The sequence below is a fragment of the Diadema setosum genome, chromosome 20, assembly GCF_964275005.1.
Source record: "Diadema setosum chromosome 20, eeDiaSeto1, whole genome shotgun sequence".
NCBI lineage: Eukaryota > Metazoa > Echinodermata > Echinoidea > Diadematoida > Diadematidae > Diadema > Diadema setosum.
Genome location: NC_092704.1, coordinates 17,684,549 through 17,704,769, shown reverse-complemented (window position 1 = coordinate 17,704,769; position 20,221 = coordinate 17,684,549). Strand labels below are relative to the sequence as shown.

Sequence of the window (20,221 nt, the reverse complement as noted above, 5' to 3'; positions counted from 1 at the left end):
TTAAAGCCAATATGAAATGCCGTATCACAAGGAACCAACCAATGACAGGGTTAAATGCATGTGTGTGCGGCATGTCCCATTTTTCATGCCCATTTCACACATACAAGTATAAAGTACATATTGGGCGCAGTGAATGGCAAGGGGCTATCACAAAGTTTTGCAGCTTGCTATATCTTAACAACGTACTTAGGACAGGGGTGGGGCTTTCCTAAAAATCTTCCTCAAATTCTTTCCTAAGTGCATTCTAGAATACCAACTTCTTCCTAAGTCAGAAATTTGCATATCTTCCTAGGATTCATCATCATTTGCATATTTTCCTAAGTTTCTTCCTAAGTTTAGGAAAAAGGTTCAGAAGAAATTTAGGAAGAAACTTAGGAAAGGCAGTTTTATAGGAAAATATCCTGACTTAGGAAGAAATTTCTTCCTAGGAAGGATTTCAGAATACCACTTGAGGCCTGTTGACATGGCAGCAGGCAGAAAAGGTGTGGATGGCGACAACTTCAAGCAGGTGCACGAAAAGAGAGACCTCTGGGGTGCAAGGGAGAGTTTAGCTCTATGATTATAAGACTCAAACTACATCAGATCACCTACCAAAGCACTTATTAATATTCCAGATGTATAATTATCTAGGTCTGTGCCAAGCAGCTTTCTGGGCAGCAAAACTACCACCCGGCTACTGCCATCCCTCTGCATTAATAATCCTTTTCTTTCGTCCAATTAGCCTTGTCCACCTTGGACTGTGTATAAACTACAATGTCAGAATTTAGGGGCTTGGTATTTGATACAAGTTCACTGTGTCACAGCCGGCAACCAGAAATAACCTTGTGGTAGTGTCTCTGCCTGGAAATGCAGATGACAGATTCGAGTCCTACTGGTTCCATTTTTCTGACGTGTTTGTTAAAAATGTAGATTAGCAGTTGCAAAAATTCATTTATGAAGATGGGCAAATCGATTAGAAAAAAAAAAAAGAAGTCATATTACATTTTCACCCCTCTGCATGAAGCATCTTTTTCTTTCATTCATTATTGTAAAACACAATATTTTCGCGGCATGAAATTTACACGAATCGGAGCCGACGGTCTTTTTTCGTGGTATGAAATTTTCGCAAGTTACCTCTAACATTCAGTGCATATAGTGTAGACAAAGCTGTCGCGTGCATTTTCATTTCGCGAATCTCGCCTCTCGCGAGATTTGCGAAATTCAAATCCACACGAACATTCCTCGTTTTACAGTATTACAGGCATTTTAAAAAGTTTCTTTTTTGACCTTACCAAAATGCAGCAACAGCCAGGCAATACACATGTCCATTTTTTTCCTTACAGTAAACTTTCACTGATGTATTCTACTAATATTGTTGCATTCACTCAATCCACGTGTATATGACGGCAGACTTGTCCTTTAATCATTTTACCCAATATCCATACAAAGCTATCCTAATAAAATGGAATAGGCTACAACTTTTATTAGGATTGCTTTGTTTTACCATGTTTATTGGATATTCCAGTCATTTCAAAACCGATTTTCATCAAATAAACTTTAAATTTCCCTTAGAATTGTATGCTCTTTCACATTTCATAGAGTGGTTTCTAAATATCTTGCAAACCATTAAAGGGATAGTACAGTATTGGTGGAGATGAGAATTGGGCATTGAACTTTTTGTGAGATACCAAGAAAACACTCACGAAATAGTACAGAGCATACCATTTTAAGAGGAATTCAAAGTTTATTTGATGAAAATCTGGTTTGGAATAACTGAAACATCCAAAACCAAATTAAAACAAAGCGATCGCAATAAAGTGTGGGTCCCACACTTTACTAGAATCGCTTTGTTTTGGATATCTCAGCCATTTCAAGACCAATTTTCATCAAAAAAACGTTGAATTCCTCATGGAATTACATGCTCTTTCATATTTCATAGGAGGTTTCTCATTATCTTACCAAAAAAAATGTTAGAAACCTGAAATTACAAATGTTGTAGGTCTCAACCAAAACTATACGATCCCTTTACAAGCTGAATCCTCACCTCAACCAGTACTATATCATCCCTTTAAGAGGATTAATAGATTTATAAGCACAAATCAAGCAGTGATCGCACTGTTAATCAAATAGGAATACAAGATGTGTTGAATATATTTAAAGTGTAGAATGCACAACGTTTTTGAGGTTAAACATGTGCATATTTTGACATCTTGCACATCTACGTATGATAGGGGTCATACATGCCAAATTTTAGGTCAATTGCACAAAAAATGAAAGTGTAGCTCAAGCCACAACATTTTGCATGCTTACGAAAATTTGCCATGACCATGGTAATGCACTCCTCCATACAGATGAAAAAGGTGTCTTGAACATCTACCTATGACAGCGGTCACTTATGCCAAATTTTAGGTCAACTGCTCCAAAAATGAGAGAGAAGTTCACGCCACAAGACTTTGCAATGGACAAACTGAATGACCGCCAGCCTGCCCAACTGACCAACCGCATGGCCACCCGACCTCAGAGCGAGTCCTTTAAACCCCCATACACACTATGTGTGGGTGGGGGGGGGGGGGGGGGGGTTTAACTACTTGGAAAAAAAAAACAAACAAACAAAGACACTTTTTCAGTGATTGCAAGGCACAGACTCCTTATAGACACATTTAATTCACTGACAGATTATGGTATGTGTACATTTTGGTATGTGTACATTTTGGCATGCATCACAAACAACTCAAACAACAGGTATTATATAACTCTGCATTTCTTTACCTGAATAATCACAGGTGTATACTGACCTTTTGGTTATGGCAACCTTACATAGAGGACAAGGAGCTGAAGTTTTTCTTGAACTCTGAAGGAGGGCAAGAACGCAGAAGCTGAAAATTGAGGTTAAAAAAAAAAGCAAACAAAAATAGCATGTGACAATATAGTATGAAACAATTTACAATTTTCATTACATTAAATATACTCATATACAGATGATATGACATATAATGAAGATCTATCTTAAAGGTAGGGGATACCTTTTACAGACCTCCCAAAATGCAGCAAAACATTAAATATGAACCTCAGGGGACTTGTTTACGCCACTGCTGAGAAATTTGGAAGTCAACAGTTATCTACAATTTGAATAACGCACAAAACTCAACTACTCAGTAGTTCTGTGTGTCAGCCACACTTAAGCCTTTTTGTTGCAGTCTTCTGTATTTTTTTTTTATCTATAAACACAAATCTAAAAGTATAAGAGCTGATGTAATAACATATAGAGTGTGTGGCAAGAATGTATATAGAAATGTTTGTAAGTTTTGATGAACTTTCTTCACAAAATATACATGATGGACACACATGCAGTGCATGGGTCTGCAAAGGTAGCCTAGTAATGTACTGGAATTTACGGTGAGCCCCGAAAAAAATTCAATTAAAAATCTAACGGTCAATAAAAATGTACTAAATGTTACCTTCCACTTCCAATACTTTATGGGAGTTTCTAAAATGATACTCTCTTCAACATACCACTGTATTTGTACAACTCTTCATTTAAGGCATACAAATGGGATTCCCTACCTTTAAATCTATTTTCATCAATATTCTATTTTCTACTGTGTAGAAGACAAAGGCATTATGTGACAATACTGAATTGCGCGTGGTACATTAAAATAATCAGTGGCATACAAGGTACATCAATTTATTCCCACAAAACAAAAGAACACTCTTTATTATCATTATTATATGGATAAGTATGTGCAGCAACATCTTCATAACAAAGAGTTAAGGGATTTGACTCACTTGCAAAATTGGTGATCACATTTTGTGCAAACAGGATCTTGAAGCAAGTCGAGGCTATAAAATTGAATAAATTTATGCAAAGTTGAAACAGGCATTTGCTGTTACATGACAAAAATATAATCTATTTAGATAGATGGATCGATATTGGCTATTCCATCAGAAGAGGAATGATACATAGCAGCACTGAGGCTGAATTGCATGCCATTGCTGTAAGTGTACAAACAATACAATACAATCATTCTTCACTTGTAACAACAACACAACCCCAATATGAGCCTTATTACATTTACTACAGATACAATTTTATTTCAAAGTATGATTTTACATCAAAAACTAATCACACTACATATTGTAAATGTGCCAAAGGAGTCCCATATAATGTAACTGAAAATTTAATCAACTGATTTGGAATACAAATACAAATTGTTTTATATGTTTACATATTCGTACAAGGGCAATTACCCCCCCCCCCCCCCAACTAAATACTGGTTAGTGATAAGGTCAGAGTAAAGATTAGGGTTCGGATTAGGTTCAGGATTAGGATTAGGGGAAGGGGAAGGGTCCGGGTAATTGCCCAGAGGGTCATTGCCCTAGACCCATACACATACATGTTTTTCCTCCTGTACCTGATAATTGAAATGCCTTTCCACAATCATGACCAAGGATGCCAACCTTGCTATTAACATTGTAGTATTCTCATGGCAGAAAAGGCCTATTTTTGGTGGAAAAACAGTTATCTTTACTTTTCCTGCAATAGACATGTGTAGTACAATTACACAATTTAGGAAAACAGTATTTTCTATGAAACCTGCAGTTTTTTTGGCCAAAAAAAGTACAAAATACTACAAAAAGTAACAGTTGGCATCTCTGCATCACAAATTGTGAAAAAAAGGTTTTCATGAAATTACATGTAGGAGCAAACAGATTTTGCAGTTTATTGCTATGACAGTTCATGTGTGTGTGTGTGTGTGTGGGTGTGTGTAATCATTTGACATAGAAGAACAGAAGAAACCAAACTTATTTAAACTGTCACTTTTGTTCACGCATTTAAAGCTAGACCACCATATTATAAATTTGTTTGGTCTTGATAAACAAAGTAATTTTAGCTCTAATTCTAAGTGGTCAGTTTTGTATGGGAGATCTAAATCTTGTTTGTCTTTTGTTCTAAACAAGCTTACACAATGTTAACTCCACATGAGTCAAAATTGCAGGAGCTGAAAAAATTGCCTTACTTGAAGGCTTTTATTAAGCCCACATTTGTCCACATGCATTCATGTACAAAATATTTTGGACGAGTTAAAATTGCAGATAATTGAACTTTATTCGTGATACAAAGGAAAGATGTTCAATCAGGAAGATATGATCAATCAGTTCACATCTCACATCTAAAATGGGGCTCATATGACATTATGCATTTGAATTTATACTTAAAGGACAAGTTCACCTTTATAAACATAAGGATTGAGAGAATGTAGCAATATTAGTAGAACACATTATTGAAAGTTTGAGGAAAATCGGACAATCCGTTCAAAAGTTATGAATTTTTGAAGTTTTTGTGCAGTAACCGCTGGATGAGAAGACTACTGCAGTGTATGAATAACTTAGATGTCACATGCGTACAACAATATAAGGAAAATATAAAGATAATTTCACAAAATTTCATCTTTTGAAAAAAAGTACACATTCCCTTGACTCGTTACCGACATATGTTATGGGTAATCAGTATTCCCCCTGCCTTTAGAAAGAGGCAAGTCAAGTGGTCTTTTATTATGCAAAAAAAATGTGAAAATATGTTGAATTTTCTTTACATTTTCTTTATACTGTTGTACGCATATGACTCACAAGCTGTAGTAGTCTCCTCATCCAGTAGTTCCAACACAAAAATTTCAAAAATTCATAACTTTTGCATCTATTGTCCAATTTTCCTCAAAGTTTCACTGATGTGTTCTACTTATATTGCTGCATTCTCTCAATCCTTATGTTTATGAAGGTGAACTTGTCCTTTAAGTCAGCAACCCAATGACCTCTGACCCTACATACATTGTAGTACGGAAAACTGAGGGCAACAGCACCAAAAACAACAGGGGTCTAGAGCTGACCATCATATGACCGAGTACAAAATTTCAACAATATATGTCACAAAACGCCACTTGTAGTATGGCACACACAAGACACCCACCAAAATTACACACAAGACACCCACCAAAATTGTACCTTACACCATATAAAGGGTACATAGAACACTGGGAGCACCATACAATGTACCAGAAACAATACAGTGGCCTAAATTTCACCATCAAGTTTTGCATTTTGACAAATACCCATCAAGAAATGTGCTTTGGAATGAAGAGCACACAGAAGAAATATATATGGTGGCTGTGTTTGATCTTGTAAAAGACGGAACATTGGGAGCAGCATTACTAAAAATCACAGGGGGCTCAGATTGATGACAAACCTCTTATTTTGGAAAGGAAGTAAGTCATGCAAAGTGCAGACATGAGATCTTAGAATCAAGATCAAACAAGTGTCCTCACTTGTTTGATCTTGATACACAAAATTATTGATTTTTCTACCACCATTAAGTAACAGGAGGCTAGATTTTTAGATACACACTTCCACATCAAATTTGGAGCCATACAGGCCACATACTAGGGTTTTAACATTATAAATGTGTTTTTGATGATATTTGCCCCTACATCATATGAGGAATTACACATTGAAGTGTTATAAAGCTTCTCAAAGGGACACTTTTGAAAATCATGCCCTTTGGGTTTTTTTTAATAATAAATCTTGCAGTTTTGATCAATACTTCATAAGATGAATACATAGATCCAGGCAGTTATCCTTGATTATGGGGGTGTCATCGTCACCTTATAGCCTACAAAGTACTTGATAAGACTTTATTTTGTCAAACAGACTAACTTTATGTATTTTGAGCTGTTTCAGTGGTAGCCAAAACAAAGAAATACATTAAAATAACACAGTCATTCAAAGTTGTGTGATTGTACTGATGACTGCTACATGTATGTACTAAGATCTAGTACCACAAGAGCATAATAAGAAAACTAATTGTATATTGTAGCAAGGCAGAGTTGGGGGGGGGGGGGTAGGGAGGAGAAGGGGGAGGGATGAAGAGATCTGACACAATACAAGATACACAATACAAGAATATCACAGTCATTCAAAGTCGTGTGATACTGATGACTGCTATGTACTAAGATCTAGTACCACAAAAACATAATAAGAAAACAAATTGTAGCAAGGCAGAGTTGGGGGGGGGGGGAGTACAGGAGAGAGGTAGAGGGAGGGGGGTAGGGAGGAGAAGGGGGAGGGTAGGGAGGAAGAGATCTGACACAATACAAGATACACAATAAAAGAATATCACAGTCATTCAAAGTTGTGTGATACTGATGACTGCTACGTACTAAGATCTAGTACCACAAGAACATAATAAGAAAACAAATTGTAGCAAGGCAGGGTTGGGGGGGGGGGGGGAAGTACAGGAGAGAGGTAGAGGGAGGGGAGTAGGGAGGAGAAGGGGGAGGGTAGGGAGGAAGAGATCTGACACAATACAATACAATACAATACAAGATCAACATAAACCAGCAAGCTTGTATGGGATGAATACTTCCCATAGACTTGCATGATGCACCTCCATGCAAGTTTTGAAGGAAATCATAAACGGAATGTGCATGATAGAGCGCACACAAGAAATATAACATGGTGGCTACCTTTGACCCTGTAAAAGGCCCAACATGGAGAGCAGCACAAGCAAATATTATATGGGTTCAGATTTAACTATACAGTACAGTGTAGTTTCCACTTACCAAATTGAGCATTCGAGGTTTTTCTGCATAAGCCCAATGCTGTCTGTGACTTTTTTCAGCAATGTATCATTCATTGTTCCTCCTCCCTAAATCAAATACCGGTACCATAGTGAGGGAAATGACTCATATCATACAACATTGTACATGTATGGCAAGACTGTAGTTGTGACACACAAGCGAGTACAATGCTAACCAGATTACTTTGCACATGGACAATACAGGTGATGCACAGGTCTCAGTGTGTCAGTAGGAATTGTGCTAGACAGAAAAATCTGTCTGTCTGAAGGAGTCTTTTATCATTTTTTGACTTATACAGCTCTCCTCCAGGGAATTTCGTGAAGCCAGATGCAGTCTTTGCAGAACACATCTCCGACGACCAGATACAGAGCGACTTTTCGGTCAAGAATTGTGCATGCATAAGGTACAGTAATAATGGAACTGTGTAACATACATTGTGTACATGTACGCGGCACAGTCAAGTGGGTTTAGGCTATTTTCCAGTTAACTGCATGCACCCTATTCCAAACTGACAAACGGAGACCTGTGCATCGTTTTGTAGAACGGTGGACAAATTTTAGTCATAAACATATCTATCCCTTTTCATGCGACTGATAAAATTACCAATGCATTGCAAATTTACTAAATACATGGCTAGCCATCCTTGACAAGCGTGTGAACGCTTGCTAAGTGTGAAAGCTCTTGCTGCAAGTGCGTACATGTAGACCTCTATCATGTTTAGGAAAGAAGTTTACACATTTACTATCATCAGTGATCATGTAATTAGAACCTATCTATGGTCGGGTGTCTAATATCGACACCCTAATGTTTTTCTATCAATTCATAGAAACTTAGAATATGTCACAATGTGCTTGAAATTTTACTCACATGTAAAGAAAATACTCTGAATTCAGAAGCGCACATTACAAAAATGCGATTTGCGGTAGAATCTAGAAATACACGCTTTAGGATAGGTGCTTCAAATGCATGGGGTATTATTTTGACGCTCTTACAGTAAGTTGCACTGTATAGTGAGGTGCCTGCACCTCGTCAGGGGCCGGAGTACTGTCACCCTGCTTAAAATTGTTACTAGCGCCCTGGACAAAAATTTATGCCTGGGACTGTGTTCACTACACTTGAAACTTGAAACAGGGATACCACAACCAAGCAAACTGTGGTGAAAACCGAACAGTTTTCTGTGAAAATCTGAAATTTTTAGACGGTTTCTATTAGGAATAGAAGTCTACGTGTTATATCACGTTCACCTGCATGCACCTTTTACGTGCTTGTCTTTGGGAGCATCACAGTCACTCGCATGCCCCCCAAACACATCTTTTACGTGCTTTATCTATAGGAGTGCGGGTGACGAGATGCGGGCCCCTTCCTTAGGCCAAGTAAAAAAAGAGAGTAGTTGCTCGTCCTCGCGCGTGTCTATTTTGGCCGCCACATGCTTTTTTTTTTGCTATTTACTATTTTTTAAAATTGGCTTTAAAAATATCAAAAACTGTTGTTTCTCGCCCCCGCCTGCACCCCTTTTTGATTACCGTATCAATTTTTTTGACATTTACTATTTTTTATCCGGCGGTTGTCCCGCTGCGAACTCAGAAAATCCTCCGTACCGACTGCGACAGTTTACACTGAAAATTACGTGGGTCTATGTACGTACTTACCAGTACGTCTCAGCGCCTCAGCTCACCGTGGTATGGTAAGTATCATGCATGTACATTAGCCTTTTTTCGAGTCGACCAATCTTTTTCAATCGAAAGTGCCGTGTGATTAAACGTAGCGATGATTGTGAAGGATGTTTGTTGAGTGTAAAATGTCAAATGCTTTGCCATTGAAGTCACTCTAGCGAGTGGTTCGCGCGTTTGGTACGTACGCGCGTGTGTAACCATGTGCAGCATGCAGAAGTTGTACTGATCTGGGACAACTCGCCCCTGAGACAGATCGTAGTTGTCGAGCTTATGAATCGGTAATTTATAAATCACACTTTCAAGTCTTTGGAAGTATTTCATGAATGAGTTAGGTACAACATAAAATTATCCTTGAAATAGATTCTAAACCAAATCCTTTCAGATCAGAAAAATTGAATGTGTTTTTATATATGAAAATTCGCATCTCAACTTGACCAATTTGTTCATGAGGGCGACCTGTTCCGGGCGACATTTCTCGCGGGCGAGCTGTCTGAAAATACAGAAACTGTTGTTGCTATGCACGCAGCGCAGCGAGCTTGCTAGCGTTTTAAATTTTATAGCTAGCTTATCAAGGCTGTTCGCCAGGCCGTGCCGGGCCCGGGGCTGATATTAGATATCTTTAGCGTTAGACCTCTATCAAACCCAAGTTGGAATTTATTACATACTAATGTTACATGAAAATGTCAATTGTGTAGTTCTAGGACCTACACCTCTATTTTTCACATCCATTTCATTGATGGGTGAAACCATGATGACATGAGCAGAAGTGATCGATGAAAATAATTAACGTTAACCGTTAGAGTATTCTGTCTAGCGTAGTAGAAAAGGTTCTAACGTTAGCTTATCGATTTGTCTTAAGTTATAAAACATTTTAAACTGCATAGATCCTATAGAATCTAACGTTAGGCCCTTTACAACTTGCCAAGTCAATATAGGATCTATTGTAGCTACACTGTCCGTAATAAAATTATAGATCTCTAGAAGTCTAGTGCCTAACGTTAGCTTTTTAATACTCAATACACAGCCCAGTCGCTGTAAACTTTACGTACGTAGCGCGCCCCAGCGTATAATGCGTCTGGTCGGGCTAATAGCAGGATAGCAATGCAATGGCAATGCATTCATTGAGTACATAGATACATATTGTCATATATGTAACTAAAGTTAGTGTGTGTAACCGTGGAATTAGTAGACGTAGGTCCTACTAGACTACCACTTACTATATACTAGTTCCTAACCGTGTGTAGTGTAGTAGGCCTAGGCCTCTAAACATTCAACAACAAGAAGTTAACAATGCTCAATGGTTGATGGTTGTTACCTTCGGACGGGCCGCACGGTCCTCGGAATGTCGTGAATAAAAGTTATCATGCGATTGAATCCCGTGAAATTGTACTGTTCGAATATCTAGTTGAGCTAATTATCTGGCAGTCTATATTAACATAGGTGTTCCTGGGCAAATGTAGGCCATCATAGGAGACACGTTACAGCATCAGCATGGTAGGTCTTCCGCGGCGATCCGGTCGACACCTTGTACCTTATTACCACGTCAATCACAACATGCATCAATCAATGCATTGTAATCAAGCGCTGAATTATATCACGTAGGACCATACAGAGCATGCACAGTGCAAAATCCGTGGTCGGTACGGTACACATCTTAGTACACGTATAACCTATGCATGTCAATTTTCCCGCCACACATAAACCTCACTGCTCCGTAGTCTTTCGTACAAACGTTCTACAAGACAAGTAGGTCCTATGTACATAAAATAGCGTACTACCGCACTCCGTAACCGTACCAAAATATTTTATAGGCACAAGAGGGCGTACTGGGCGTGTGCAGTGCAGTGAACAGTTGCAGGGAAGAGATTTATGACATCCTCTACAAAACCCCTAATTTCTCTTTGACCACTGAAGCAAATCGAATGGGGTTTTCTGTAAATAATGTGGGCAATGAGTTATAGTTTCATACCCTGAATTTGTATTTAGATTGATTGACTATTTTTAAAGATATCAATGCGGAGAGTCCCGTTGTAATTTTTTTTTTTTTTTTGGGGGGGGTACATACGGTAGAGTACGTCTTGAAAATGTTACACGTCAGTTTCATATAATTGACAGAAAAAAATGGCATGTTTGTCATAAGATATAATACGTTGAGTGTTTACTTTCCTTGAACTAGGTGTGAATGGATGACTTTTATTTTTTAAGAGAGCAAGTATTAAGGAATTTGAGCATTTTTTACTCGTCAGTTAAATGACCTATCTATACTTCATGGCAATACCTTGAGTGGTTATTTTAAAAATATGTGGAAAATCTTGTCATTTTACTATTTTCACTTGACCTTTGACCATCATGGCCAAAATCTTTCCCTATATATACGCGTAACTGTGTAGTAATGATGGCATGCAAATACCGTGTTTGGTTTTAAGTTTTTGCATTGGGTAATCTCCAAGGGTACGGAGGAACTGGGTAATAATATTTTAACAATAGATACTAGGATTTTAACATTTTACCTGACATTGATCCTTGACCTTTGGCCCCCTCCCATGACAACCACCCCTACTCCCCCCTCCCCCAATAAATGAATGAATAAATAAATAAATAAATAAATAAATAAATCACAAGAGAATCATAGTCGCCGCAGTAAGTTTTGTCTGGAAATACATGTACTCACCTTCAAAAATTGCATGTAGATATGTGGGTTAATAGCAATATTGTTTTAAGAATTTAACCATTATGTACATGATTTTGACCTTTCACTTTGAGCGTGTTTACACAAAAGTGTATAAGCTAAAGACAAAACTTCGTCCACTCACACATGCATCTTATGTCAAACAGTTTCATTACAAATGGTGTCCAAAAATGAATACGGAATGAAGGACAGACCGAAGGACGGACGAACGACCAAAAACAAATGCCTCAGGCTACACTTCGTACGTTATGGCGTTGGCATACAAATGTAAATCAAAACTTGGGTAGTCTGAAAGACACCGTGAGGAATCCAAAGAAAACATATCATACAGTTTTCCTGTCGCACATCATTCTCACTTTTTTTTTCCTCCGTTTTGGATCTGTCGGAAAGCGGTGCATCATTACACATGAGTCAGATGGTTCAAGCAACGCCATGCTGGGCAGGAATTTAGGCATGACAAATCTTCAGTTTCGCAGAAACATATCAAAATAACTTTAAGGTAATATATCATATACCTTCTACTTCAATAAAGTAGACAACGGCAATGACAATTCATTATCCCCACTGCACAGTGACTGATATTGGGGATTTCCCAAAGGCAAACAAAATTAGCGCGTAGCTGCGCGTAATGAACAATGGGCACTGCATAATTATGAGCTTTGCTCGCGCCCGCGTGATTGACTTTGGTAACGACATGGCGCCTGTAGATCACGGGACCAGCTTTTGACCAATCACAGGCTTCAAAACACATACGCCAAAAACCGAGTTGGCCAGACTCTCTTAATATACGGCACTGGTGCAGTGCCGTATAAAGAGAGTCTGGCCACTATTAAACTCATAAATTGAGTTGTTTCTATTTTTTATCTCCAATATTTATACGATTATACATTTCATTTTGATATATACATATAAACAATGATGTATTGATAGGCCTTAAAAAAAAGTGCCGTATTGCCCTATAAGGCCTTTTTTTTTCTCCATATGAATCTGTTTCAAGTTTATGAATCATATGAACTAGGCCTATATATAATTTTGATCTCTTTGATATAATTATTCATACTTTGAAATTTTCTTTGATATCAGTTCAGTATCAATGAACCGCTCCCAGCACTGTTTCAAATCCGAGGTCAACCAACAAGCTGAGAGCGGTTCGAAATTTATTACTGAAAGTTATTGTATTATGTACATTTACTTCATACCCATCAGACATTGTAATGTCTTGCTTGATTTGCTTGTCATCAAATATTTTTATACAGGCGAACGAGACCTGTCATTAATTACCAAAATTTGTTATTAGACAGAATTGCGACTGTTTCCAAATTTGGTAAACGTGAACCAAATTTATAGGAGTACTTACTCTATGGTTGACCCATTTCAGGCCTTTAAATATTCAGTAATCACACAATTTTCAGTAATCACAGTATAGTCGCACTTCTGTCTGTAATTTTTGATGTTATTTAATGTTTATTATGTATACCATTATGTATGTGAATACAAAATATATTTGTTTGCGTAGAAATGATTCAGATAGGCATTATAAATAGGTATTATATGTTTTGTGTATTCGTAAAGTTATTTCAGAATATAGGTATTATCTACACTCATATACAGATGTTTGTGCTATTAGGTATTTGTATATGTATATATTTTAATGATTGTTAAGAATTGTATGAATTATATGAATAATAGGTAATATTGGGATATATACTGGCATCAATGTCAGGGTATAGTATCTATAGCATTTACAGAATATAGATAATATATATTTTTTTGAATATATATAGATAAGAAAGGTAAATATGAGAAGAGTTATAATTATTTTAGAATAATGTTTCACGCAATTACAACAGTGGGATATAGGCATCCTTTTTTTGGCCCCGTATACTAGACTTGGTTACAGTTTTGGTGATGATGATGATGATGATGAAACAGCATTTATATAGCGCCATTTATCTGTTGAAACATTCAAAGGCGCCCAGCTCCCTTACAAGACAAACATAGTAACCCATAAAGAATGAATTTATATAATATGAACCCACATATACATCAACATGTATTCATATAATATAAACCCATATATGTATGTATATATATGTATGTATATATGAATATATGGCCCTGTGTATTATCACGCATTTATAGTATCAGACCAGTGTGTGTATGTATATGTATGTATGTATATATACATACATATACATATACATACATATACATACATACATACATATATACATACATATACATATACATACAATATATTGGTATTGACATTCCGCGTCGAGACTCCTGAAGAAGGTGGAGGCCACCGAAAATTTGAGTTGTTCAATAAACTCATTCTTATTGGCGAAATAATGCATTACTAGTTTATTTCTTGATTCTTCGCTATATTGGAGCCAATACGTGAATTCGCAACATATATGTATATATATGTATATATGTATTTATATAACGCCTGAGGAGATCCTTGTCATTTGATTGGTTGTTTAACATTGATCATTCGGCCCATTTCACTTTGACGTCATCGTCCGTGCTCCATTTACCGTGCAATTTTGGATCCATACGATTTGATCCATTGCACGCTCGCTGAGAGCCCGGCACACTACGCGTGTTAAACGCCCTTGCGTTTGCAGCGTGTGTATGCGACAGCGCGCCAGCGTAAAGCGCTCAGTGAGCACTGCACTCTCGCGATCTAGCTCAGTGTCTCTCTTGTTTCTAAATAAATAAAACATCAAATGACATGGATCTATTTTAAGCGTTATATAAAACAGATAATAAATGTTTTTCATTCGTGTAATGGACAGAATATTTAATTCGGTGAAAGATGAAATGTTTGATCCATTCAACTCGGCTGCGCCTCGTTGAATGGATCATTTCATCTTTCACCTCATGAAATATTCTGTCCATTGCACTCATAAACATTCATTATTTGTATAATATATATGTATATATATATATATATATATATATATATATATATATTCTATGAATTCATATGAACATGAACCCATATATACATTGTTAGTAATAATAATAATAATAATAATAATAATAATGATAATAATAATAATAATAGTGGCTACTTGTATAGCGTACAGGTCCACTTTTCAGTGCTCATGGCACTGAAAAGTGCCATGAGCACTGAATGTTCTCAAGCTTTAAACATGCCACCGATATAATATCATTATCAATATAATGAACCAACCTATACAGTTATTTATGAACCCAACACATATATCGCTACATCCCCCATTTCATCTAACAAACCACCCATCCTCATTAACAACAAATGATTTTATATAAAGAATACGCACATTGTGGGGAAAATTATCAATAGATAGGTCCCCATTGATACAACAATAGAATAGAATAGAATCATAAATTGGACGCCATGTCGTTACCCAGCGTACAGTGCGCTTATGGTTTTATTAGCGTGTGCGCTTGGAGGGTTTGGTTAGCGTGTACGCACAGGCGTCCCAAAGGCACGGTGTTGCTTGACTTTTAGAGAGAGAGGGAGAGAGAGAAAGGGGGTAGGTTGGGGGAGGGACATTCTTTCATTCCATCCATGTTGAACAAAGCCAACAATCGATCATTTTACACATTCAAATTGACACAAGCACACAGGTATGCCGTATATAATAGGGAAGCTGTCTAAGGAACATAATTCCTGAATATATGATAAATTATTGCTGTAAAAATAAAAGAAGAATCAACAGTAAGTCGTATCGTAAACTTTCACTAGACTGTATGCTATATATATTGTATTTAGCAAGTTGTCCAGGGAACAAGAATATTGTATAACAACATGTTATATAAATTTACAATTCTAGCTGTGCACAGAGGATAGACGAATCCCACAGTTATTACTGTTTCGCACGTAAATAATCATCAATTACCATCCTATTTAGTCCCATATAATTGTCCCCGCCGAACGAGTTCGAGCAGGGGACTATGAAACGGGCTCCGTACGTGTGTGTGTCTGTGCGTCCGTCCGTGCGTCCGTCCGTGTGTGCGTCCGTGTGTGATCAAAATGTTCAATTTGCTACTTCTCTGTCATTTATGAGCCAATTTTGATTCTGTTTGCTTTATATGATAGCACTACATGAGAGCTTTAAAACTTCTACACAGAATTTCAGTTGTGACTTTTGACCTTGACCTTTGACCTATATTGTACATTTTGCTACAAATAGTCCTTCGCCATTTCTAACCCGATTTCGATTCCGTTTGCTTTATGTGATGGCACTAGGTGAGGGCTTCAAAAATTCTACACAGAATTTTGACCTTTGACTTCTTTGACCTTTGACCTTGATTTTTGACCTATATTGTGCATTTTGCTACAAAATGCTACTCCTTCGCCATTTCTAACCCGATTTCGATTCCGTTTGCTTTATGTGATGGCACTAGGTGAGGGCTTCAAAACTTCTACACAGAATTTTGACCTTTGTCTTCTTTGACCTTTGACCTTGATTTTTGACCTATATTGTACATTGGCTACAAAATGCTACTCCTTCGCCATTTCTAACCCAATTTCGTTTCCATTTGCTTTATGTGATGGCACTAGGTGAGGGCTTCAAAATTTCTACACAGAATTTTGACCTTTGACTTCTTTGACCTTTGACCTTGATTTTTTACCTATATTGCACATTTTGTTACAAAATGCTACTTCCGGCGGGGACATATATTACGCACCGCGTAATTTCTACTTTTCCTTGTTATGTATGAAACTGACATGAAGGCCTTTATAGTATGTAATTCAAAAGGAATACGTTCTCATACAAATACGTTGTTTGCCTCTAACAAGCTCTTAAACATTAAAGATCTGTTTTTGTACAATTTGGGGCAATTTATGTACAAGTATAGAAACAATTAGCTCCCGTCTATTTTTTATTCTATGTTCCTCAAAAATCAATCATTTCATGAATATCCCACTAGACGTTCCAATGAATTTTATTTACCCCTGTTACGAACGATCCTTGCTAAAAACACACTTATTTATGTATATAGGCCAAAATTCTTGGACTTCTTTGAATTATGATATAAAAAACGCCCTATCCATACATTCTTTCAAGAGGAGACTGAAGTCCTTTCTATTGCAATCGTATGACTCTACAGTACTGAACTAGCCATTTGGCCTTCTTTCTCACATAACTGACTTACTCACTTTTTCTCCTCTTTGAAGAATTAATTGTAATCTTTTGGCTGTTTGTTGTCATCTATGCGATTGCCCAAAGCGCCCAAGAGTTGAATTTCCGTCTGTCACTCCTGTTCATACGCCCCTCTATTTCCTTTGCTTTTCTCTTTTCAGGCGTTACAATATCACTTCTTTCTCCACAACTATCCTCTGTTTCTCTTGACATGCTTCTGCCGAAGATTGCTGTCTCTGTTGTGTGTTTTTGTTTACTATTTTGTCTTCTGTTTGTTAGCCTTGTCCATTCAGTTTTGTCCCGTACAGCCTTTTCTTTAGTAGTTGTTTTGTTGTCTAGTCTTGTTTCATGCTTGTTCGCGTTTATGTCTTGTCCATTCCGTTTTGTCCCGTACATCCTTTTCTTCAGTAATTGTTTTGTTGTCTATAGTCTTGTTTCATGTTTGTTCGCGTCTATGAAAGTAAGTGTATTTATCTGTGAATCTAATTCTCAGTGGGCTACAGACTTCTTCCTCTTTTTTTTTTCGTATTTATGATGCTTCAATTAATCTTCCCATCGATGTTCTTTTCCAGAGGGGCCTACATTCTACAAGCTCTGTCTTTTTAGTGGGTCTCTCCATTTTTCGCACTTTAAGCAAGGTTATACATGTACTTCATTTCGACCACTTCTGTTTCTTTTTTACAACAATGTATAATTACTATAAGGTCCTCAATTATTGTACAGCCTTTTAATTACACAATGTTCTGTTTACCTTATTCTCTGTTATCAAAGGAAGTGAAACATTATGTTTTGTCGAAAAGTGAAATAAACTTTGAATTGAATTGAATTAAATACACCTATGTACAATGTACAACATGAAAACGTCATTGGTATTAAGGTATGTAAAATGATCTAAAATTGTTTAGAAATAATATTTTAAAAAGACATGTAATTGAACGAAAGTACAAGTACCTGGATAACATGAGGGATATCCTCAGTGACATCCGTACCAAATAATAATAATAATAAAAAAAAAATGTCCTAATGGCGACCGGTATTCCTCCGCCATATTACATTGTTCTCTTAGCAGGTGTTGAGTACGTCTTGACAATGTTACATGACAGTTTCACATAATTGGCAGAAAAAATGGTAAATTTGTCACAAAATTTAATGCGTTGAGTGTTTACTTTCCTAGAACTAGGTATGAATGGATGACTTTTATTGCTTAAGACTGTAAGAGAGCAAGTATTAAGGAATTTGAGCATTTTTACTTTGCTTACTTCTTCTTACTATTTTTTACTTACTACTATTTTCATGGCAATACCTTGAACGGTTATTTTAAAAATATGTAGAAAATCCTGTCATTTCAGTATTTTCACCTACCTTTGACCATCATGGCCAAAATCTTTCCCTATCACGCGTCATTGTGTAATAATGATGGCATGTAGATACCAGTGTACCATGTTTGGTTTTAAGTTTGTGAATTGGGTAATTTCCAAGGTATGGAGGAACTGCATGGGTAATAATATTTCAACAATAGATAGTACAATTCTAACATTTTACCTGACATTTATCCTTGATCGTTGCCGCCCTCCCATACCCCCATCCCCCCCCCAAAAAAAAAAAAAAAAAATCACAAGAAAATCACGGTCAGGCAGTAAGTTTCGTTTGGAAATACATATACTTACCTTCAGAAATTGCATATAGATATGGGAAAAATAGTGATATTTTAAGAATTTAACCATTATACATGATTTTGACCTTTCACTTTCAGCGTGTTTACACAAAAAGTTTATAAGCTAAAAGCAAAACTTCGTCCACTCAAACAAGCATACATGTCAAGTTTCATTACCTCAAACGGTGTCCACAAAATTGATTACGGAATGAAGGACAGACGGAAGGACGGACGGACGACCAAAACAAATGCCTCAGGCGACACTTTCGTATGCTATGGCGGAGACATACAAATGTGAATCAAAACTTGGATAGTCTGAAAGACACCACGAGGAATCCAAAGAAAAACAAATCAGATAGTTTTCCCGTCGCACTCTGATTTCCCACTTTTTCCTTTGTTTTGGATCTGTCGGAAAGCGGTGCATCATTACACTAAGAGCCAGGTCGGTTTGCGCAACGCCATGCTGCGCAGAAAGGCATGACGAATCATCAGTTTATCGCAGTAAGATACATATCAAAATATCTTTCGTATTGTACCTTCTACTTCAATGAAGTTGACAACGGCAATGACATTATCCCCACTGCACCATGACTGATATTCAGGGGAAGTCCCCTAGGCAAGCAATATTAGGGAGCTTTAGATTTTGACGCGCGGACGTTTGAGCCGACGCTTGCGCTGGACGTTCTCTCCCTGCGTCGTGTGGAAAAGTAGCTTTAGATTACGCTGGGACGCAACGTATAAAAAACAAAATCGCGCCCCCATAATATGATCAGTGCATGAAGAAGCTCTCTACGTCGCAAACTGTGCGGACGTGAAAATAGCCCAGTACGGCGTAATGAAAAACTCAGGCGACGCAAGCTAAGAATAGATTGACTTTACGCGCGCTACTGCGCACGCTCAGAACATGTTTTTTTCTTTGAACGTCCGCGCGTCTAAAATCTAAAGCTCCCTTTAATAGCGCGTAGCTGCGCGTAATGAACAATGGGCACTGCGTATGAGCTCTGCTCGCGCCCGCGTGATTGACTTTGGTAACGACATGGCGCCTGTAGGTCACGGGACCAGCTTTTGACCAATCACAGGCTTCAAAACACCTAAGCCAAAAAACCGAGTTGGCCAGTACGGCACTGGGGGTGTGCACTGGGCGTGTGCAGTGTGTAGTGTCCAAAGAGGTTCTATATAGAACGGGTAGTGTCCCTGTATAAGGGAGTTCATGGTTAGCGCATGTCTCATTTGACCCCTACACCACAGACTTTGAAATAACATGGACATGATATTGTGTTGTGATCAAGAATTCCTTGTTGAAGCATGGCATCTTCTATTAAATCAATGTTGATAAAAGGCATGGAGAGATTTTGCTAAACACTGTTGATGAATGACTTACACCTGTACATTCTAATTTAATCCGAAACACATACATTGTACTGACATAATTCAGATTCTTATAGTTGCTCGAA

General features: G+C 37.4%; 1 protein-coding gene across 2 annotated transcripts in view; it reads right to left on the bottom strand.

Annotated features, from left to right (window-relative positions):
• LOC140243786 (uncharacterized) overlaps positions 1-10,707 on the bottom strand; it is a 66,385-nt gene extending 55,678 nt beyond the window's left edge. Inside the window, exons 1-4 of one of the 2 annotated variants that reach the window (XM_072323454.1) lie at positions 10,599-10,707; positions 7,593-7,678; positions 3,766-3,819; positions 2,775-2,855 (exon numbers count right to left, since the gene is read on the bottom strand). In XM_072323454.1, the coding sequence (XP_072179555.1) occupies positions 2,775-2,855; positions 3,766-3,819; positions 7,593-7,666 (209 nt within the window). In that variant the 5' untranslated portion in view covers positions 7,667-7,678; positions 10,599-10,707. The remainder of the gene's footprint in view (positions 1-2,774; positions 2,856-3,765; positions 3,820-7,592; positions 7,679-10,598) is intronic. The other variant, XM_072323455.1, reaches the window with a different exon arrangement.
• Between the last annotated feature and the right edge of the window lie 9,514 nt (positions 10,708-20,221).